A 24,884-nucleotide genomic window follows, 5' to 3' on the forward strand; every position below is an offset into this window, starting at 1 on the left:
CTATATCAAATATTAGCCGATGGTTGTGTGATGGGTAGAGAGCATTTACACAAAAGAATAAATTCAGCTTGCAAAAAACTATACCTCACACTTAAAATTATAGTACAAAAAAGGGGCTGAAAAACTGAAACAGAACATGGGTTTGTGTTAGTTCAGGGACAGGGAGGATTGTTGACACAAGAATCAGTCAGTAATTGCTTTCCCTTTTTCAAAGGCTGATCCTGGTATTTTTACTGAAGAGGAGAGAGATAGAATGAATCATAAATATTTGCCCATGCCATAAGAAGAACAAGTTGATTTGTAGTATAGAGTCTGTTCTGAGGTGCACTATGAGATATATCAATGCTTAAGGAAGAGTTCTTGGTTCAGAAACATGTAGGAAAATTACTGGGATCAGATTGTTATGAAAGGGGAAGACACTGGCAGAAGCTTCTCTGGAGACAAGCTATTGATTAATTCAAAAAAGAAGTAGCAACTTATTCCCCCATTGTTAGGATTAAGCTGAGCAATGTAAAAAATATTCCAGTGGCAAGATGTAGGCTTTGAAGAATTCTGGGAGAAATCACTTCACAGATTCATGTTATAAGCCATTCTAATGCTTACTTCTTTTTAACCCCATGAGCATTTGAAAGGCAAGCTACTTGGTCCACATAGGAATATGAATTTTCCTTAATTACAGTGATCCAGTTTGAGTGAATGTGAGGTTCATATTTGGATACTCATTTTGTAATGGTTATATAATCAATCTAGATGTACAGTCCTTATTTGGGTTCAGATGTAGTTACTGTTATATAATTGTTATTTACTGTTTGTGATACTTATGTAAGTCTCTGATCATTGTTCTATGCCCCTATAAATGTCCAGGCTAGGGGGCAGATCAAATGGGACAAGCAGGTGGACAGCAGACCATACAGACAGTGGGACAATTGTGTGAAAATGCAGCCATGGAAGTGAAGGTAAGCAGACTTGCTATGAATGGACAAGGGAGAGAAGTGGGACAGGAACTTGAGGAACTGCTAAGCAAACTTGGGCTATGCATTTAGCATAGCAGCATCCTGCCACCAAGGTGGTACAATGAAAAAGCATAAATCTCGCCAAACCTCCACAGCACTCCTTTGGTATCACTGAATAAAGAAACTGAAAAGCAACCAGGAGAAAAAGAGAAACTTCCAGAGCTTCTGCCTTACAACTGATGGACCTGGCAGGAATTGTCTGAAGCTAAAAACTCCTGAACTTTCTAATGGCAATGAGGATGGGATTTGTTTGAAACATTCCTGCTCCCCTTGATTGGATTGGATGTTAAGCATTATTAATTAGCTAGTTATTCAGATGACCTTTTTTTGGTAAAATTGGCCTTTAATGCTATGTACTGAGAGCTGTGATAAAGGATCTGACTGGATAACAGGAAAAAACCACTCAACTTCCATCATAGATTAAATATGAGGTATCTAGAATCTCAAGCAGAATTTTTCTTTAATTGAATTGGACTGTTACAAGAAAGATCTAGTCAATCAATGAGCATTTATTAAGTGCTGATGTGTCAACCACTGTGTTAAACACTAGATATGCAAAAAAGGAGGGAAAAATTCCAGAATTCAGTATTCATGGCTTCAAATTTTCAGTGTATATCTAGGCAACTCAGAATAAATTCTCCTACCTGCTGTTCATGTTGCCCTGCTGGGGTCCCAGCTCCAGGTCTAACTCTTCTTGGATATTACTTTTGCTATCTGCAGGCCCTGGATATAGTTATGACATTCTCATTTTTTAAAAGGGACATTAGCAGCCATCCTTAAGGTTAATCAGAAGCTAGACAGGTTTAAAAAAATTGTCAAAATCAGATTCCCAAGTAAATAATTTCTTTTTGATATAATAAAGAATGAAATACAATTAGAGAGAGCTTTGAAGAGAAACATGAATGTCCATCAATATTTCAGATGATACAAATACTCTTTTGGGAAAAAAAATAGAGAATTTGTCTGTGGGATTTAAATATTTTAAATTTTCTAGGATCCTATTTAAAAGATATTTATAACCTTATGTAATGAATGTCCTAGCTCCATGATCTACATCAATATATTTTTTATAATTTTAAGAGAATTTATATTTCAATAAATTTGTTTTAAAAAATCTTCCATTCATTCAACAAGGAAACTGAGCACTTATTATATATAGCTAGCACATTTGAAAGAGTTCCTTCACCTCCTCTGTCTTCTGGATTAAGGGATAGGAGAAAGGATTTTGAACTTGGATTTGGATTCCATCTCTATCATTTTCTGTGTGACTTTTTTCCAAATCCCTTATTTCTCTGAGCCTGATTCCTCATCTGTAAAAATGAATGAGGTAGGGACAGCTAGGTGAGGCAGTGGTACTGGACTCAGGAGAACCTGAGTTCAAATTTGTTATTTACTATGTGAACTTGGGAAACTCACTTAAACCCATTGCCTCACAAAAATTAAAAAAAAAAAATTTTAAATGAAAGAGTTTGGATTACATGATTTCTAGGGGCCCTTCCATTTTTGTGATTCTGTGACCCTACAGATGTTTCCAAAAATAAGAAAAAATACAATCCATATTTTACTGAAGTTTACAGTATACTTAGAAAGAAAGAAGTGTGTATAAGAAAAAGTAAGAGGCGGTGTGAAGGCAGGAATTCCAGGAAACTCATCCCCCCCCCAAAAAAAAACTCCAAAAGCCATCAAATTATGACTCTAGCTGAAATTTATAGGGGCAGAAGCCACAGAGAGACTGATACAATTTCCTAGTCCACAGCCATAGTTGCAACAGCGCAATGCAGCCAGGCTGAGTACCTAGATCCCTGGGGATTCCTGAGTCCTGGACCTGGGATGACCAGGAACAACTTGAAGGGGTAGTGAGAGAACTCTGCTGCACCAGAGTGAGTGAAGAGCTAGAGCCAGCCTCAGAGCAGCCCTAGAGTGAGAACTCACAATGAGAATTTGGGAAACCAGCCTACACCTCCGGAGCGCAGCTCACAGATGGTAAGGGGATCAGGGGAGACTGCAGAGGTCTCTACTCTCCCTGGGGCAGGACTCAGCTGTTTGCCCACACCCAAATTCAGGATGCAGTTTGGGTTCCCATACCATCATAGTCAAGCAGGGACTCTCCTCACAGCTCCAGGGTAGAGGGCAGCTCCTGTGGTCATCCACATACAAGAGCACAGACAAGAAAGCTGTCAAAGCCTCTCATAAGACCTTAGAAATTAAAGTCACAGTCAGGTGTCCCAACCCCCCCCCCCACCAAAGCCTTGGAAGTGAGGTAAATCAATCATAGACTGAGGAAATGAGCAAACAAAAGAAAAAGAAGAATCTAACCATAGAAAAGTACTTTGGTTCCATGGAAGATTCAGATGATGACAAAATCGAAGCTTCTATAGTCAAAGCTTCTAAGAGAAATAGAAAATGGGCTTAGGTTATAGATGAGTTCAAAAAAGATTTTGTAAAGCAATTAAGGGAGGTAGAGGAAAAATTGGGAAGAGAGGCAGATAAATCATGAAAATCAAATCAGTAGCTTGGTGAAATAAATACAAAAAAAAAAAAATACTGAAGAAAATAATGTTAAAAACCAGTTTAGGCCAAATGGAAAAAGCAACACAAAAAGGCAAATGAGGAGAAAAGTGCCTTAAAAAGCAGGATTGGCCAGCTGGAAAAGGAGATAAAAAAGCTCTCTGAACAAAATAACTTCTTCAAATGCAGAATGGAACTAAAGGAAGCTGATGACTTTATGAGAAATCAGGAGAAAATAAAACTATTAGGGGCAGCTAGGTTGCACAGTGGATAGAGCACTGGCCTTGGAGTCAGGAGTACCTGAGTTCAAGTCTTATTGCAGACATTTAATAATTACCTAGCTGTGCGGCCTTAGGCAAGTCACTTAACCCCATTGCCTTGCAAAAAACCCCAAAGTGTGTTGCATCCCCCCAAAAAATCCCAAATTAAAAGAAAATGTGAAATAGCTTATTGGAAAAACAACCAACCTCAAAAATAGAACCAGAAAAGATAATTTAAAAATTATTGGGCTACCTGAAATTCACAACCAGGATAAAAGCCTAGACTTCATTTTTCAAGAAATAATACAGCAAAATTGCCCTGAGATCCTAGAAGCAGAGGGTAAAAATAAAAATTGAGGGAATTCACTGATCACCTCCTGAAAGAGATCCCAAAAGGAAAAACTTCCAGGGATATTATAACCAAATCCCCAAACTTCCAATCAAAGAGAAAATACTAAAAGCCGCCAGAAACAATTCAGATACTGTGTCTCTATAGTCAGGATTACACAGGATCTGGCAGCATCTACATTAAGGGCTCATAGAGCTTGGAATATGATATTCTGGAAGGCAAAATCTTGGTTTACAGTCAAGAATCAACTACCCAGAAAAACTGAATAGCCTCTTTCAGGGGAAAAAGATGGATTTTCAATAAAAGAGGGGACTTTCAGACTTTTCTATTGAAACAATCAGAGCTGAACAGAAAGTTTGATGTCCAAGTACAGGACTCAGGTGAAACACAGAGGAGATGGATGAGAAGGACTAATTATGAGGACTTAATGATGTTGAACTGTTTGTATTCCTGCATGGGAAGAAGATACTGATAACTCATTATATGAACTTTCTCATTTATCAGAGCAGTTAGAAGGAGCACATATAGACAAGGCCCAGGAAGGAGCTGAATATAATGGTATAATATAGTAAAAAAGATGGAGTCAATGGGTGATAAAGGAAAGTACTGGGAGGAAGAGAAAGGAGAGGAGGAAGGGCTAAGATATTTCACATAAGAGTCAAGAAAAAGCTTTTTGAGTGGAGTGGAATGGGCGAAGTTGAGGGGGAATTAGTGAGCCTACATTCTCATCACAAATGGCACAGAGAGGAAATAACATACACATTTAATAGGGTATAGAAATCTATCTTAACCCAGAGAAAAATAAGAAGAAAGGGATGGGATAAGGGGGAATGGGGTGAGGGAAGTGGAGAGTAGTAGGTGATAGAAGAGAAGGAAGAGGGGTGGCTAGGTGGCACAGTGAATAGAGCACCAGCCTTGGAGTCAAGAGTACCTGGGTTCAAATCCGGCCTCAGACACTTAATAATTACCTAGCTGTGTGGCCTTGGGCAAGCCACTTAACCCCATTGCCTTGAAAAAGCTAAAAAAAAAAAAAGAGAGAGAGAAGGAAGATCATGGGAGAGGATACTCAAATACAACACACTTTTAAATAGGGACAAGGTGAAAGGAGAGAGAGAGAGAGAGAGAGAGAGAGAGAGAGAGAGAGAGAGAGAGAGAGAGAATAGAATAAATGAGAGTGGGGAGGAATAGAGTGGAGGTACAGCTAGTAATATCAACTGTGGGAAAAATATTGAAGCAACTTCTTTGGTGGACTTAAGTGAAAGAAGGCAACTTACCCCAGAGACAGAGCCATTAAAATCTGAACACAGACTGAGTTCATTTTTTTCTTTCACTATTCTTGAGGTTTTTCAACTTCTTGGAGGGGGGAGGGGTGTTATGTTTACTCTCATAGGAAGATTATTGTAATTATATAAAATAAATAAACCCCCCAAAAGTAAGAGGTTATCATAAATGTTAAAGTGATTGAACACATCAGAGCAAGGAGAAGTCATTGTGGGGTGCACTGTGGAAAATGGTTCATTGAGAAGATGAGATCATCTCTGAAGGCTGATTAGGATTTGAATAAATGAACAGGAAGGGAAATTTGAGGAGTAACAACATAAGTAGAGATTTAGAGAGTGGAATGAGAATAAAAAAGGTGCTAGTCTAGCCTGAGCTGATGGTTTAAGTTGGGATATAAGTTGTGATCTCTAAAATAAAATAACATTTTCCCTTCTCTGACCTCAAACCAGCTTTCTTTCCTAACTCCATCCCTGTCAATGTCTTTATAAGTCAATTCAGATTTAAAACCCAGAATTTTCTTTCCTAGCCTCCTTCCTATGACCTTGTGCTTTATTCCTATGATGCTATTTTCTATTCTGCATGAGTTATTGTATATTTCTAATACCTGCAATATAGATGAAGTATATGAAATGTATGCTATAGTCTAACTTCCTTTCTACCCTGTAATCTTCATGAGAGTATAAGCAATATTTTAATTATATTTGTATCAGGACAAATTACCTAACATTTCAGTATCCCAGGCAAGGTTATAAATAATAAATTGCAGAACAATTTCCAAGCAGTATGAGTAGCAAGAGTTATTACTTCAACAGCAAGGTGTTCCTTATGCCAACAAAATCACAAGTACAGAAGAGAAAAAAAAGAACTCATCTTTGTAGGATCAGTTTTTATAGGTAAAATCATCCTCTTAAAAAAAAGATCATAGTACTGGAACTAAAAGGACCATTTGAGGTCATCTTGTTTAAATCCTTCATATTAAAGAAATAAGGAAACCAAGGTACATAGATAGAGGGACTTATATAGATCATAGGTGGTAAGCAGCAGAGCAGGCATTGATTTCAGACTATGATTTCAAGGTTAGCATTCTTTCTATTGTACCAGGAGGAAAAGTGATCCATATAAAAACATGCTTTTAAGTCTAATTCTTCTTTTTTTTTTTAGGTTGTTGGGTTTTTTTGACACGGCAATAGGGTTAAGTGCCTTGCCCAAGATCACACAGGAAGGTAATTCTTAAGGGTCTGAAATTGGATTTGAATTCAGGTCCTCCTGACTCCAGGGCTGGTGCTCTATTCGCTACACCCCCAGCTGCCCCCTATTTCTTCCTTTTAGACTAAAAAAGATGCCCTCCTGAATGGAGAGGGAAGTTGCATTCATTCATTCATCTAGAATCATGGCAGGAAGAAAGAATACATGACAAAGAATTGTTTTAAGGTGAGTGGTGCCACCTTAGATAAGTTAAATAAAATTAAAGGCAACATGATAAAGTGAAATTACTTAGAGGATCTCAACTTTACTGCCTCTTGTTTGTATAACCTTAAACATGTATCTTAGATTCTCTGGATATTAGTGATCTCAAGTATAAGATGGAGGGAAGGGGAGAAGTTGGACTAGAAGACCTATGAGATCTCTTCCAACTCTAATCTGTGATCCTGTGAATTATAGATGAATTAATAGACTGACTTCTCCAGTACCTATCTTCAGAAGTAATGCTCTTAAAGTAACTAAATATAGGACTGAGGGGGCAAAATAATGCTAAGAATAGTGTTACTCCTATCTCATTCCATTACAGAAAGGTCTGTAAAAGTACCCAGAGAGCCATGTTTGCACTTCCCTCTTCTCTGTACTTGCCTTTTTGATACCTGGACTGGTGAGACTCTGATCTTGTAGTCCACTACTGGCATTTGTATAGCTCCTTAAGTTTTGCCAAGCATTTTACAAATATAGTCTCATTTGGTTTTCACAACAATTCTGTGCTATTATTTAACCCATAAAGGAACTAAGACAAAGTTAAATGAATTGTCAAGAGTCACATAGCTAGGAATTATCTGTGACAGGATTTGAACTCAGGTCTTCCTGATTTCAGGTCCTGCACTCAATATCATCTCTTACATAAAGAAACCTGATTTTAAGTGAATCATATCTAGAATACAAACATAAAAAAAAACAAAACTGCCTCTTTTGGCAAATATCCAGACAACTATCACCGAAATTTAGGGATTAGTAATCAATGAGTTAATCTGAAAGATTAATTTAATAGATTTACAGTTGTCATTTAGGGGATCCACACTTGACGAACACAAGAGCTTTGATCTACTCCATTTCTGAACTAGTCCAGTTCACCCAACATTAGGCAATATGGTAACCCTGTGTCTCAAGGGCTAAACACAATGGTACCAAATATAGTGCAGCTATCTGATCAACTTATCATGACTGAAATTCAGAATTCCCAAGCTCATGTAATTCACTAGTCTCAGCCTCCCAACAGAGCAAACTACAAGTATGTGCTACCACTCCTGCCTTAAAACACGTTGAAGTATAAATTCGCTCTAGTCTCTTCAAATAGTAAAAGCAGTAAAGTGAAAAATTTTAGCCTAAAACCAAAAACAGTTTGGTATCATGGATAGTGGATAAGTTTTGGAGTCAAAAGAACTTGGGTTCATGCCCTGCCTTTGACACATTCCAGTTGGATAACTAAGAACAGTCACTTAATTTCTCAGTGTACCCAAGGCAATTTCCTAAAATAAGATATAGAGGCATTCTTGATCTGTTTAAAGGGAAGGAGCAGTGTATTTATGCAAGAAGATCATCTCACAGATGAAATTTTAGGTCTAAACCAAGAAAAAGTCAAAAAAAATAGATTTGCCTTTATTTATAATAGTGACTTCTATGCAATGAGGTACCCAGTGAATCCACGGAGACTGACTTCCAAGATTTTGTAAGTGTATTATCTTACCCTATGTTCCATATCTTCCTGTAAATCACTGAAGGATTTATAGGGGCCTTTGTTGAATTTCCTTTGATTTGTGTCTATATCAATGGAAGACACAGGCTGTCAAGAGTGGGGAAGATACCAGACTACTTAGGAAAAGAGAAAATAGTTTCAAATTCAGAAAATTAAAACTTTTTCTTTCTTTCCTTCCTTCCTTCCTTCCTACTTTCCTTCCTTCTTATTCTCCTTCCTTTCATCCTTTCTTCCTTCTTTATTTCCTTCCTTCCTATATCACTTTATTCCTTCCCTGGATCTTCCTATCTCACCTAAGCTAGATTTGCAGCTGCCACACCCAAACAGGAGCTTTAACTTATTTCATTTCTGACCTGATCCAGTTCATGTCACCTTAGGCAATATGGAACTAACCACAATGGTGCCAAATATAGCACAGACATTTGAACAGCTTATCATTACTATAGCTCAAAATTCCCAAATTCATGTAATCCACCAGGCTCTGTCTCTCCAGCAGCAGAGATTATAGACATGTGCTCCCACTCCTGGCTTGAAACATTTCTAAATGTAAATTTGCTTTACTTTATCCAGAGATTGTCACTGATTTAGAATATTAGACATTGTTTAATCATATCAAAATTTAATTACATGAGTTTCAATCAACTATAGGATTTATTAATCTACTGTGTGCAAAGCATTGGTATGTTAAGAATTAAAAGGCAAAGAATGAAATAAACCCTATTCACAAGGATCCTACATTTCTAATGAATTTTGGTGAATATGATGTGAAATAGGATTTGGAATAAAGGCATGTTTAGGTTTTGAAGGTAAAACTATAACATTTTACTCTGCACAGCTTGTCTTTTAACTGACAGTTTATTTATGACAGTTTTCTTTGCATAAACTAGTACATAAAAACAGGATGAGTTTTTTTGTTTTTTCTGAATGAGATCAATATTGATTGTGGACTACTTAGACAAAAGTGACAGAGACTGATTGTCTTTTTCTGCAAGCATTGTATATTATTGTTACTCCCAGTGGATTAATGGAAAGATTAAGAAAAATGCCTGCACAAGAAGTCAAATGATGCCTAACTCTCAGACTTTTACTGTATAGTACTGGAATCTAACATACAGCACCTGTTGATCATGGATGTCTTTATTTGTAAAGGGAAAAAAGGAAGCTTTCTAAATCTTATGATGAATTTGAAGTTGAAATTTTACCTTAATTAAATAATGCAGACAATGATTTTCTGTTGAGTGATGTAAAAATCGATGATATAATTGAATGTAAATGTTTATAGGATGCAGTATAAATTAAATCACCCAAAATGAAGCTTTTAAAGGAAATCTAAATCTTGTACACTTTAGAAAGAATTTAAAGATATTACCTTTAACTATCAACATAAAGAAATATATATGCCAGTGATATTTTTTCTTGAAATCATCAGTCTGTTTTGTATTTTTCAGAATCTTTAACTTTCCAAGAAAAGGGTCATGTCTGTAAGTCCATCAAGAAGGATTTATTAAGTGCCTACTCTGTATCTTTGCAGTAAAACTTAAAAGACTCATCTCTACTTGTCTCCGGTATAGAGATAGAGTCCAACAAAACAGAAGAATCAAATTTAATGATCCTTCATCTGATCCCACAGGTCCATTATTTCATTTTGCTTAGACTATTAGAAAGTTGATAACTATTCAGCAACTAATAGAAGGCATAAAACATGCCTCCTTATGACTGTGTCAGAAATATAAATTTAGAAAGGACCTTAGAGGTCATCTAGTCCAACCTACTCGTTTTACATATGAAGAAACTGAGACTCAGGGAGATTAAGTGACTTACCCAAGGTAATAAGTAGAAAATGAAAGAGACAGAATTTGAACCTAAGTTTTCTGCCTACAATGAAGAAAAGAGTCATGGATAGTTTGCTTGTCATCTATATTATTGAAGAAAAAAACCCATATCAATGAGATGAACAATTATAAAGAAGTATTGGAGACTCTAATAGAGCATAATTTTGAGGAGATAGAATGGGAAAATTTTATATAAGCTCTAAAACTAACTGACTCCTTGACCTTCAGTACAGCACTTAGCTCCTCTGGGTCTCAGTTTCCCTGTTTGTAAAAAAGGGAGATAATAATAGTTTCCCTTCTCTTCTCTATTCTATTTTTCAGGACAGATGAAATAATAGATATAAAGCACTACAAACTTTCAAAAGAAAGAGTATGTAATTAAAATGTTTCAAAATTATAATGTTATTGAATATTTTATAGGCTTGTGTGACTTACTAAATGTTTGAATTTGTACCCTTAAATAATAATAATCACAAAAAATTGTCATATATATTAAGAAAGTTATGTAGTAGGCACAAACTGTGGAAGGGGCATAGGATTGTTTTCTCTGCTGTTTTTCCTTTGTAAAAGTGTAGGGCAATCTGTTCTCCTATTTCCTGAATGTCTCACCTACAAAATTGGAACAATGAGGAAGGAAAGGAAAGAAAAAAGAAGGAATAAACAATAACATTACCAGAATTTCCAGATTTGTCTCACAGAAGCAACTAAGTTTTCTAGACCAAGTTCTGATATCATCACTTAATTTCCATGGGCATCATTTCTTCCTTTGTGAAATAAAAGGGTTGACCTAGATGATCTCCAGATTGTACTCACATCTAATGCAGAGTCTATATTTAAGAATCAGGAGCACCTTATTTATAATCATATGAAAAATGATCACAATCATTATTGACTAGAGAAATGCAAATTAAAAGAACTTTGAGGTTCCAACTCACATCTATCAGATTGACTAATATGACCAAAAAGAAAGAAAATGATAAAAATTGGAGAGAATATGAGAAAACTAGGATCAATGCATTGTAGGTGGGGTTGTGACTGATGCAACCATTCTGGAGAGCAATTTGGAAGTATGTCCAAAGAGTTTTAAAATTATTTATATCATTTGATCCAGCAATACCATTGCTAGGCCTATATTCCAACAACATCAAAAATGGGGAAAGAACCTATTTGTACAAAAATATTTATAGCAGCTTTTTTCTAAGGTGGTAGTTAAGAATTGGAAATCAAAGAGATATGCATCAATTGGGGAAATGACTAAATAAGGTGTAGTATATGATTGCAAAGGAATATTATTGTACTATAAAAAATGACAAGCAGGATGGCTAGGTGGCACAGTGGATAGAGCACTGGCCTTGGAGTCAGGAGTATCTGAGTTCAAATCCGGCCTCAGAAACTTAATAATTACCTAGCCATGTGGCCTTGGGCAAGCTACTTAACCCCATTGCCTTGAAAAATCTAAAAAAAAAAAAATAACAAGCACAATGATTTCAGAAAAATCTGGAAAGTCTTACCTGAACAGAAGCAAGATGAAGTGAGCAGAACCAGGAGGATGTTGTACATAATAACAGCAATATTGTATAATGAAGACTTGCTAATGGCTTACTATTCTCAGCAACACAAAGATCCAAGACAATCCTAAAGTACTAATGATAAAGCATAGTATGCATCTCCAGAGAAAGAACTCATATTGACTGAATACGTTTAAAAATATGCTATTTTCCCCTTCCTTTTTTCTTTATTTCTTCCATTCTTTTTTTATTCAAGTCTTCTTGTACAAAATTACTAAAATGGAAATGTTTTCCATGGTTGGACACATAGCCTATATCTGACTTCTTACCATCCCAGGGAAGAGATGAGGGGGAAAGAGAGGACGGATAGAATTAGGAACTCAAAACTTTAAAAAAAAAAGTTTAAATTGTATGTATATATATATATATATATATATATATATATATATACACACACACACACACGCACACACACACACACACACACACACACACACACACACATACAGACTCAAAAGCACCTGGGTTTTGATTCCAACTTGGGTACTTACTGGCTACAGGATAGTGATACTTAAATCCCTGATCAAGCCTCAGCATCCTTATCTGTGAAATGAAGTCTTTTTCAGCCTATATTGGACCAGATAATCTTTAAATTCTTTCCAATACTTTAATTCTGTGATATTAATAATTGTTTTCATATATGTAGTACTTTAAAGATTACAAAGCATTTCCCTCTCTGCAGCCCATGAAGTAGGTAGTATGGATATGATGATCACCATTTTGTAGATCAGAAAATTGGAATTCAGAAAGATTAGGTGAATTGCCTACTAAACAGCAATTTCACAATCTGATTCCCAATCTCTTTTAACTCCAGTTGCTTCTTGTATGAATTACCTCATGAAGCCATTCTATTGAATAATACCTTATATTAATTATTAATATTATTATTATTATTATTTTAAATCTCTTGCCTCATTGAGTAATTGTCTTTCATTCAATTAGTTCCTTGTACATTAGGAACACAGAGGATGTGGAAGTTACTTAATATTTTGGGAGACTATCTTTCAATGTGTAAACTCTATGCCAGTCACTGTGTTGGGAATACAAAGAAAGGTAAAAGACAGTCCATGCTCTGAAGGAACTCACAAACTAATAGGGGAGAGAACATGCAAACAAGTGTTGTACAACAAACTAAATACCGGATAAAATGGAGAAGATAATCAAGAGGAAAGGTGTTAGAATTAAGGGGAATCAAGAAAGACTTCCTGAAAAAGGGGAGATTTTAGCTAATTAGTGACTCTATGCAGTACAATTGATATCAGCATGACCTGATGCAGCATGGGTCCAGTGGTCACTCTATTCTTGATGTTGCTGATGACTCTGTTAATAGCATACAACTCTAGACACCAAAAAACTTCCTCTGGCTTTGATTTACCCTTCTGTAAAACAAGCAGCTGCCCACTTCATAGGGGAAGTATGAAGATTAATGAGATACTGCTGGGCACAGCAGTTTGATGCTAAACATTCTGTTAAGAAAAAAGTATTAGTCATTGGGTGTGTAAAAAAGTCTAACCTTTTTTCAGTGCCAAAAGATGGATCTATGCATCAGGTGTCATCAGCTGGAGGATGAGAATGCAAAATGATTACAAAGAGTTGGAAATTTTTGCTTTGAAGGAACTCCTAGAAGAATAGGAGTTCAAGAGTCAAGAGGACCTGAGTTCAAATCTTGATACTAATTAGCTGTGTGAACTTGATAGTAGTTAGCTGTGTGAACATGGACAAGTCACTTCTCTCCATTGCCCCACAAAAACAACAACAATAACAATAAAAAGGAGAGATTAGATATTCAAATTTATATTCTTGATCTGGAATAATGAGTTCAGAACCATTGCTATATTTGCATTAATATAATGATTTACAGTTTACAGCATGTCTTAACATTATTTCATTTTCTCATTATAACCACCCTATGGGGCAAGTAGGGTAGATGTTATCATACCTGTTTTACAGAGGCAGTATAGCTCAGTGGAAAGTGCATTGAAATTGGAGTCAGAGAACCAGAGTTCAAATTGTGATTGCAACACTTTGTGGTCTTGGGCTAGGTCATCAATTCTTCACTTGTAAAATGTAGTGAGGTTAAACATCCTGACCTTCAAAGTCTTTTCCAATTTTAAATCTCTGATCTTATGAGAACACAGAGACTCCTGATCTGTCATTAAATTACTTAACAAGCATTTATTAAGTGCCTTGAACAATACTCACCACTGAGGATACAAACACAAAAGTTAAACAGTCTATATTCCCAAAGATCTTACAGTCTATCATGGGGACAAAACATGTACATGTATATAAATATATATATATATATATATATATATATATATATATATATCTTAAGTCTGAAAAAGATTAAATGATTTGTTCAAGACTACACAGCTGGGTCAGACTTGAATTTCTAAGGTTAGTCCTTTCCATGTTGTTTCTACATATTTGTTTTATTTTTATTTTTTTATTTTTTAGTAACTATGAAGTAAGAATGGATACAGCAGGAAGGTTATAGATGAGCAATTGAGAAGAACTTCCCAAAGATCAGAATTTTGAGATCTGGATACATGTAAAAAGTAGAGATTAAATAATTTCTACTTCCACATTGAATGAATCCAACTCCTATGGGATCAAAGTTATGCATTATTTGGAACTCAGGAACTTTTGGAAATTGCAGTAACTCTTTCAGACCATGGAGGATATATGTACCAGTACACTGAAGTGTGCAAATGCAATTCTGTTATGGGTTGCATGAAAAGCAAGATAGAGGACTAGATATTTTCTCCAAAACTCAGGAAATTCCCCAAAATAAGAATTAGGCAGAAGAGACTAAGTAATTGGAATTGAGTTTGCAGACTAAGTCACCAAGAATCCTAGGATGAATTAATCCTTAAACTCTAATTCAGTCAACAGCTCTTCTCCCACAAACTAGGTTCTGTCAGAATAGTACAAACCAAACCATGGACTTGTTTCAGCTACATTCTACTCAGCAATCTCTTTGCTATTGCTACAGCCTACAGGGAGAGCTTTAACATACTCTACTTCTACCATCACCTGAATACTCTGTGGTATTAAGCAGTAGACCACAACTCTGCCCAACCCCTTTTTAAGTGAAAAAAGAAGTTGATAAGTAGAAGGAAGGAAGGTACAGGAAGGTTCGATGTACAGTGGCACTCATGCAGAAAAATTAAAGAACTGAAAGACCTAGGGCAGGGTATGTGTGTGTGTGTGTGTGTGTCTATGCGTCTAGAGGATGGAGGAGAGGAGGGGGAAAAGCCTATACCAGGTCTGAAGGAAATGGATTGGCATCTAACTGGAGCCAATTCTGTTCCCCCATCCCGCAAACACCACCCCATTCCAGAAGTCACTTAGAACAGGGCCTGGGGCCAGTAAAAAGTGAATTTCTCAACAAGGAAAATTTTGTGTTCTAACCCTTAGAAAAACCACTATCAGAGCAGTAGGAACAAAAAAAGTAATTGATAGGGAAATAAGGAAAAAAGAACTTGTCAAAGATATCAGAGGAAGAAAATTCAGTTACAAATCTTAAATGCAATTAGATAAATCAACAGGGAAGGTATTAAAACAAGGGAAGATGATCAGCAATACATCTAAAATAAGTCAGAGCATATCTAAATATATATTATGAGACAAAAGAAATTTACTCAAATGATGCAGAGAGAGATGAGGACACTCAGGATTCCAAAAAAAATCATGGAACAGCAGCTCAATGTTCTTTAATCACTTAAGGAAGAAAAAATCATGAAAACAAAATTTAAGACCTGCATAAGCAGAAATGAGATAGCAGAATAGAAGGGGAGGGGAGGAGCTTGAATCCACAGTGTTAAGTATATACAAAGATGTGAAAGAGAGAATAGATAATTGGAAATACAAAGATACAGAAGCAAAGAGCCATCTGGAAAAAAAGAAACAAAAAACAATCATACTGAAAGAAAGCATTTCCTTTATAAGTGCAAAAATAAAATATCAAAGATAGGATGCAAAGAAACAGCATAAAGACCATAGGACTCCCAGAAGAACATAGCAATTCAATATAAATAGTCAATATTATTATGCAAGAAATAATACAAAAAGGGCAGCTATGTGGTCCAGAGGACATAGCACCAGTCCTGGAGTCAGGAGGACCTGATTTCAAAAATGACCTCAAACATTTGATGCTTACTAGCTGTGTGACCTTGGACATGTCACTTAATCCCATTGTCTTGCCAAAAAAAAGGAAAAAGAAATAATACAAGAAAACTTCCAAGAACTTATAAACACAGGAAACAAAATAACACTCTGTTTCCCAAACGAGGAGAAGTAAAGCTTCAGACTAATATACTTAATGAATATAGACATAAAACATATTTGTATTCTGACTCTATATAGTCTGTCCCCTATACTAGGAAGATACTAAGTGTTATTTTAGAATTCTTAGCTCTCACCCAGTATCACCTCCTACAAGAGAATTTCCTGATTCCCTTCTCCTAAAATCAAAAGTATTTTCCTCCACACTCTAAAATTACTTTGCATCCATCTAGTATTAATGTTTATCTATTAGTCAATTAATAAATAAGAATTTAAGTGCCTTTATGTACCATTCCCCACATTCTCACCTCCACTCAGTTACATATATGCTCTTTGAAGCTAGATACTACTACTATGTACCCACATAGTAGGTGTCTAATAAGAAGTTGTTAAATTTAGTTGAAACAGGATACATCAAATTAGCAACTATTGTTGTATAATTTATATGCAACCTTCATATTGGATGCAATCAGGAAAATTGAAGTACACTTCTCTTGCACTCAGTGGAAAAAAGAATATCTCTCATCACTTTCTATAAATTATTTCTTCGTGTAAAGGATTTCTAAATCCACCATTATCTTTTTCTTGTTTAGGCTGGTTGCCTAAAAAAAATAAAATAAAATAAAATCCACCTTCGTGTAGTAAGCTACTAGGAAAAGCTATTTCACTGTGACCCCAGAGTTTTAGATTGCATAAGGAATTTTAAATTTCAAGGTTGTATGACTGCAGTAAGGTACATATATACATTGCATATATTGTGGAAATATATGCACATAATATTTTATGCTTAGTTTTTGCCTTTTAATTTCAACTTTGGTACATGGGAGATTGTTAGAATGTCAAAAGAAGAAAAAAGATCATTAAATCATTTGAAAAAAGGACACAGAAAAGAATAGAAATAAGTTTAGTCAATCAAGACAACTTTGAAATATGTTTTTTAAAAAGCAAGTTCTTTTTAATAAGGGATTCATGGCTTCATATATGCAGTCCTCTTTTTGTTCTTTTTTATACAGAATTGTTCAATTAGTGTCTTTCAGGTTTAAAATAGCAAAAATTGGGGTGGCTAGGTGGAGTAGTGGATAAAGCATTGGCCTTGGAGTCAGGAGTACCTGGGTTCAAATCCAGTCTCAGACACTTAATAATTACCTAGCTCTGTGGCCTTGGGCAAGCCACTTAACCCCATTTGCCTGAAAAAAAAAACCTTAAAAAAAGAGCAAAAATTAAAATCATTCTGCTACTTAATTCAGAAGTAACTTCCCTTTCTTGGATCTTTAAACAATGAAAGGAATGTACTAGAGGATCTCTAAAATCCCCTTTAGTTCTAAATTCCAAGAACCTATACATTGTAATTTAAGATTCCACTGGCACAAAGACCTGCAAGTTTTTCCTTTGGTAGCATTATTTTTAATTTAATGCTATGCCAGCTATCAGTATTACCTGCCTCAATAAATAAGACAATGAACAGGATTATTTGAAGTTAATTTTTGCCAATCACTGAGTGATCGGCCATTAAGCTGAAAGTGTCTGTGACTTGTGGCTATTGCTATTAACAGTGAGTGTCTATGTGATAAATCAAACACACTGAGTACTACTTGAAAATGGAATGAACCAGAATGGTATCCTGGTTAGATATTCAAATTGGATCCAGAATGATATCCTGGATATTATCAATAATGCTATCTGAAAGCCAACATATTTACTGGATCCAATTTACATTGAAAATTGCTGAGCTATGATCACTATGCTCTTGTATTTTTATGGATTTGTGCTCTCTTCATTGATGTGGGTACTTTCTCAAGGAATGGAGATTCCAAACCTTACCTTCTCATCCTGAGTAAGTCTTATACATATCCTCCTACAGATTCTCCATAGGTGGTCTACCTAACATTTCAGAGGCTTTCCTTTAGTTTTAATATCAAACCACACTAGTGTAGCATATAGTAAATCCATCAGTTATTCTTCACTCTCACCACCTGATCTGCTCACCTAACTTATTTCTCTGAAATCCTTTACATCACTTTTCTGAGGCAATTCATTTTTGTAAATCTCTCATAGTCTAACCATGGCCAACCCATTTGCCCTTAGAGTGACCTGCAAAGATATTTCCTCACAAATTGTAGTATTCTATGACTAATGTTTATATAGTAGCAAAAGAAGAATACTATTGTTAAAAGGATCAACCTTTGCTTGGGGTCATTAAAAGCATTGCATAATTTCCTAATGCAATCCAGCCCACTGGATTCCTTATTTGTTATGCATTCTCAATATCTATTCAAAGTAGAAATACTGATGGACTATGGGTTGTCTCATAAACTAAAATATCATGGTCTGGACAAGAATCATTCTTCATCTTTTTTGTTTTATTTTGTATTTTATATGTTGAACTCTTTTGGATCATTATAGTCTCTCTTCATGTCAAAATAAGCCCAATGTGATCCACAAACAAAAGCAACCAGAATATCTCTTCATCTATAGGAAATTCCTTTTCCTCTTGAATTCTATATTGGACATCCTCAGTGAGAGTACAAACTCCTCTGACAACCTATACCTCCCTGCTAGGTATAAATCAAATGTTTGTTTACTGAGGCAGTTTCTGGACTCCCTGTTGCAACAACTAACTTACATTGATTAGATCTCCTTAGAAAATGACAGGAATCTATCAAAATTGATTCTTTTATGCATTTCTCTTTTTTTTTCTCATCAACACTTGGTTTAAAGAGGTTAGGTTGGAATTACCTCAGCTGTAAGGTCTTCTCACTTATATCCTTTCTTTGAAGGCTGTTTTGATTTTGATCATTTCTCTAGCAAACCTAGAGACTGAAAGTATACAGGCAGTTAATTTGGAAATGATTGCCACAGCAATTTCTGGTTCCTTATATTATATTAAATTTCTCTTGGGTGGGAGGGAATCTTATTCAAGGGTTACAGTGCTACCATAGAGTTCTGGAATAAAGCATTCATTCAATACTATAATCAAAAACACCTGGGTTTAAATTTTGCTTTTGATGATAATTATGTGACAATGTGAAAGTTACTTAATCTGAAATTCATTTTTCTTATCTGTAAAATAGGGATAATAATAGTCATAGAACATTCCTCAGAGGGTTATTGTGAGACTGATAAAATGTAAAGCATTTTGCAAATTTTAAAATATTGTATAAATATCAGTTATATATATGTTTTACTAGATTAAAATGACACTGACTTGGAATATTCTGTTATTTTGTAATATATATAAATGTTTAAGTTATTGTTTCTGAAACAATTTGCTTAGTTTTTTTTTAACTAAGGCACAGAAATATTAAGGAAAAGGAATGCAGTTAACTTCTATTTTTTCCAACCATATACAAAATATATATGACCCTAATATCTTAGACCAAGATAATAATGAGATAGGGTTGCAAAGGTGTTATATCTGCAACATGAATTGATTTATCTGATCAATAGCCAAGAACCAAGATATGCAGTATCATGGCTTCTTGGGCAACCATCATTTCTTGGCTTGTTTAAAAACATTCCCTACTTGAAGGATTATATCAGGAGCTGGATTTAAAAGGAATTCAGATAAGGAAATCTTTCATATTAGTACAGATTTTTCTAAGTGCACACAATTACAATAAGTTCATTTTTCACAAGACAGCTTCTAAAAAGGAGTCATTATTCATTAATAGAAATTTTCACATGAAAGTAGAATGACTACTTGTGGGGGATGTTATATAGGAGAATCATGTTTAAAGAGGATGTATTTGAACTCATGAATACCTTCCTGATTCCAAGCCCAGTGCTCTATCCATTGCACCACCTAGCTTCTCCTTTCCTGGATTAAGTTTATTTAAAGTATGTGATATATAATAATAATAATAATAATAATAATAATAATAATAATAATAATAATAATGTTTGTCTTCATTTTCAAAGAAGACCTTGACAGCATGGAGGTGATGCCATGACAAGTATGTGAATTGGATTTGACTGAGGGGATGCCGTGCTAAGTCACCAACCTCACTTTCTCCTCCAGAGATGGCCCTCTATGGGAGGCAATCAGGGTTAAGTGATTTACCCAAGGTCACACAACTAGTAAGTGGCAAGTGTTTGAGGCCAGATTCAAACTCCCATATCCTGACTCCAAGGCCAGTGAGTGCTCTATCTACTGCACAACCTAGCTGCCCTATCAAGAACATTTTTATGACATTCAAGCATAATTGCAGGGATTCATCAGGAAGCTTTGAAATAGAGCTAATCTCAGTATTAATGAGTACCCACAGTAAATAAGTACCAGTTGGACTAGATGACTTCTAAGGTCCCTTCCAAATAAAGTTTATATGATTTTTCAAAGCTACCAAATGCAATCTAAATACTATGAACATGGATGCGATAGAACTGAAGAATATTTACCTGAGCAATTAGGTCAGCAATTTCTGAGTAACTATGGCATTTTTTCACACAAGAACGAGCCAAAAAGTCTTCCACTAGTCGTATTCCTATACCATAACCCCTGTGGATGAGATGAAGGAAAGATGAGTGCATATAAAAAGCCCAAAAGTCTGGTCATTGAGGATATTGTTAAGTTTATGTTTGAGAAAGCACATGATAGATCCTGCATATCAAGAGCTTTTTTATGGCATTGAAGCATGATTGTATGGCTTCATCAGGAAAAAAAACTTAAAATAGACCTAAATTCAGTATTATTCACTCCGCTACTGACTTGTATTCATCCTTCAGAATGTTATTTCTGTTAAATTAATGAGATCACAAGTAATGTTCTTTGCAAATTGTCAATGCTAACCTTCATTATTACTAATACCAATTTCATATATACCTTTAATTCCATAAAAGAATGCAAAAATAATGTAATTATTAATTACAAAGCTAGATAAGTAAAATGTATATTTTTTATTATGTCCATTTTTCAACCCTTAACATCTCAACACCAAAACAGAGGACCAGCTTTGTAGTCAGGAAAAACCCTACATCTTATATATTACTACTATGTGATCATGGGCAAATTTGTTTAACTTTCAGCTTCCCAGTCAATTCTCTATTACTGTACTGCAAAACTGCAATGGGGGGAGTTTCCATGCTAGAAGCTCAATAAATTGATGCAATTATAGGTCTTTCCTACTCTTCCCTTCCCAAATCTTGTTAACTGTACTTTTTGTTTCTTCTACATGCCTAGTTAAGGACACAATCCAAGAAACTATGTTGAACAAAATCAATCTGGGATAATTAAAGCAGGTTCTTAAATAAGAAAAAACTGAAAATATACAGAAAACTTTGTTTTGAGGGAGTGAATCTATATATCTCTATTATAACCTTAACAGTTCTACCATATTTTAACTAGAACTCAATGATAATCAATGGGGAGGAAAGTGCTTTGTGGGGTTTTTTAAAAAATCTGTAAACAGATATCTCCCATTAATTACTTCCCATTAATGACTCCCATTAATGACATAAATGATGGTTTGGGGAATCTTGCTTTTTCTACTTTAAGAAGGTGAAAGTCTTAGAAAAGAACCAGGAAATCTGATCTTTTTAAAAAGGCAAGAGAAACTGATAATTAATATAAATGCAGGAGAGCCCTCTACTTACATTTTATCTAGGTAGTTATTCACATCTTCATCCTTTTCATAGTCTTTGCACAACTGGGCCACCAGAGCTCCATAGGTGAGTACAAAGAGATCTCTATTCTGTCAGAAAAAGAAATAGTATTCATGGTATAGTGAAAAACTAAGAACAAAATATTTTAAAATTTGTCCTGCTGCCTACTGACTAGTGCAAAAGTGTTTAATTTTCAGAAGCAATGTGGTGCAACTCACAGAGAATTAGTCTGAGTTAAGCAGACTTGGATTCAAATTTCTGACATTTGTCAGCATGTAACCTGGACAAGTCACTTCATTTCTCTGAAACTCAGATAACTCCCTACTATGTCACAGATGGGTTATGATCTGATTAGTGGAAATACTTCTCACATCAGTTCCCTATGCTTATCAAAAACCTGGAAATCAATGGTAAAATGTGCTTTGATTTGCCTTCCCTCCCCCCAAGAGTAATCATTGAGGGAACACATAGGAAAACAAGCCTTCCTAAGAGAATAAAAAACTAATTTTTAGCAGGGTAGGAGAGGTAAATCAAAACACATCTTACCATAGATTTCCATTACAAAAGTAAAGATGTGATCCCATAAAAATAGTTTTCAAAATTCTCCATCACATATTATCAAGTATTTTCAAAAGCTGCCCCCCTTCAGCATTTATGTGGGCTGACACCAGGCATTGTATACACTTGTCCTCAATTACAATTACAAGCCAGGTAACCTTGGGCAAATCTTATGACATCTTTGGGAGTCAGTTTCCTTATTGGTGAAATGAAAGGGTTGGATTAAAGGATCTCGGATGTCCTTTCCAGTTCTAGATCTCTAATTCTGGGATCCTAGCTATGAACAAGTCATATAAATTTTGAAGTTCAGATGGGAAGAATTTCAGTATTTAATTCACAGAGTAATGTGATACAGTAGATAGAGTACTAGACTTGGAACTAGGCAGAACTAGACCTAGCATAGGTAGTCAGGGCTTTTGTCCCAGGAGCTGATATCTGGAAGGTTGGATTTCTCACCTTGTGCAATTTCTGGCTTTCTTATACCATCATGTCCTTCTCCCATAAGAGCTGACTATCCCTAAGGAGTTGACTGACCAGGAACTCATGCCATATTAGTATAGGATTAATTCAAGAACCCAAAGCTGACTGCTTCCTTCCCTATCATAAATTCAACACTGACCTTCTTAGACCCAATCCTCTTTCTCCCTCCTTTTCCACTATGTCTTCTGGAATCAATTCCCATTCATCCTAGATGTCTTCCATTTTCCACTGTTCATCAAAATTCAGCTTTCTCCTCAGGATGCCATATCATTTGGTTATCTCTCCAGAGGTAGTCATGCTTCTCCCATACCCTTAACAAACAGGAGAAGGAATTGGAATGTTCCTTGCTTTTCATGACTACATTCAGAGTTTTCCTTTGCTGCCATCATTCAACAATTTATATCTTTTGCTTTACTTCATCATTTACTTCATTTTGTTCAGATTCTCATTACAGTCATTTATGAACCTCAAATTCATTCTCACCTCTGAAGTTCAGTAACTGACTCACTATTTTCTTTGCCCTAATTCCTACTTGCTTTCAAATACCATTATCTTCTAGTCTCTCAACTTTCTCATCTCCTACAACTTCTGTTTCTAATTGACTTCCTCACATACACAGTAATAGTTCTAACCCCCTCATTTCTAATGAATTTGTCCCAGGTGTCAGAATTCTTCAGTCAAGAAGACCTGGTTTCAAATTCCATCTCTGACACTAAATAGTTAACATGTCTACAGACAAGTCACTTAATTTCTCTGAACCTTGGAAAACCTAAGACAAATTCTAATAATTGCTATGAGTATTGATGAAGGAATTCCCATTATGGTAAAAAAGCAAATTTTTGAATGTATTGACAAAATGACCTCACAAAATTGTTGTGATGGAAGAATTCTGCAAACCTCAAAGTATTGTCCAAATATGAGCTATTATTACTAGAAATATGCTTAGAATGGAAACTTAATCCACTATCAAAAGTCATTTCTCTGCTTTGATTCTGTAGTTGGCTTTATTTAATAGGGAAAAAACCTCTTGATTTGAAGTCATCTGGATTAGCCACTGAATAAGCCAGCTAATCTCTCTGAGTCTCAGTTTCTTCATTTATAAAATAGGAATACTACTACCAATAATTATACTACCTACCTAGTTGTGAGGAATAGTACTTTGTAAATCATCTAACATTAAATAAATGTGAATTGCTATTTTTCCTTATGACACAGAGATATGATTGAACAAAAATTCCCAAGTGAGGGAACCTCCTTCTCCTAATGAAAATCTACTCTTTCTCTGAAACTAGCAGTGTTAAAGAGCTACTCATTTCTTTTAGGGATTAAACGACTCACCCAGGGTCAAACAGGCAGTATATGTCAGAGATAGGACTATGAACCCAAGCTTTCCCAGATTTCAAGTCAGCTCTTTAGCCACTACACTCTGCTTTCTCACTATTGAGGCAATTCAGTACAATGAATATACTTAAAATATTTAAAATGCAGAGAAGCCAAAATCAAGATGTAACAATCAAAAAAGTTCCAACTGAAACAAATGGGACAGCCTGGACCTCTGCCAAGTCAATAGCAGGGAGTGGGTTCTGGCCACTGGGGCCTGCATCATAAAAGACAAGAAATGCTTTGAAACTGGAAACAAAATATTCTGCCTACCATGGAATATGCTGAAGCAGAGGATGAAATTGCTGGTAAATGCCAATCCTACAACATAAAAAGAAGCAAAAGTGAAGGAAGTAAAAAATGACCAAGTACTGCATAGTTTTATGTTGCTGCTAATAGCCAAGGAAAAAATGTGTGACAATATGTAAGAAAAAAGAATGAACAAACATTCAATTTGTAACTACATGCCTTCACTTTAGCTTTGTGCTAATTTATCATTTATATCAAGTTAAAGCAATTTCTCAAATTCTAACTGATAATTAGAGTTTGGGTTTTACCCTGTGGATAATTATATATATATATACATATATTCATAAAATCTGAACATAGTTTATATAAGTATTATATGAATATACATATTTATATAAGTTATATATGTATACACATTCTACATCTATATATACATACATAAATAGTTTAACCTTTTAGATATCCATTCCTTTAAAAAAAAAGCAAAAACATAAATTTAGACTTCTAACAAAGCAAGAGACTGCTTATGGAACTAAATAAGTGAGTTAACTACACC

The 24,884-nt window shown here is 35.3% G+C and overlaps 1 protein-coding gene across 2 annotated transcripts in view; it reads right to left on the reverse strand.

Moving 5' to 3' along the window:
• Positions 1 to 24,884, reverse strand: part of TRAPPC3L (trafficking protein particle complex subunit 3L) — a 77,658-nt gene that overhangs the window by 50,742 nt on the left and 2,032 nt on the right. The window contains exons 2-4 of one of the 2 annotated variants that reach the window (XM_074190236.1): positions 24,353 to 24,400; positions 21,653 to 21,750; positions 20,459 to 20,558 (exon numbers count right to left, since the gene is read on the reverse strand). In XM_074190236.1, coding sequence (XP_074046337.1) covers positions 20,459 to 20,558; positions 21,653 to 21,750; positions 24,353 to 24,400 — 246 coding nt within the window. The remainder of the gene's footprint in view (positions 1 to 20,458; positions 20,559 to 21,652; positions 21,751 to 24,352; positions 24,401 to 24,884) is intronic. The other variant, XM_074190237.1, reaches the window with a different exon arrangement.

The sequence above is a fragment of the Macrotis lagotis genome, chromosome 5 (assembly GCF_037893015.1).
Source record: "Macrotis lagotis isolate mMagLag1 chromosome 5, bilby.v1.9.chrom.fasta, whole genome shotgun sequence".
NCBI lineage: Eukaryota > Metazoa > Chordata > Mammalia > Peramelemorphia > Peramelidae > Macrotis > Macrotis lagotis.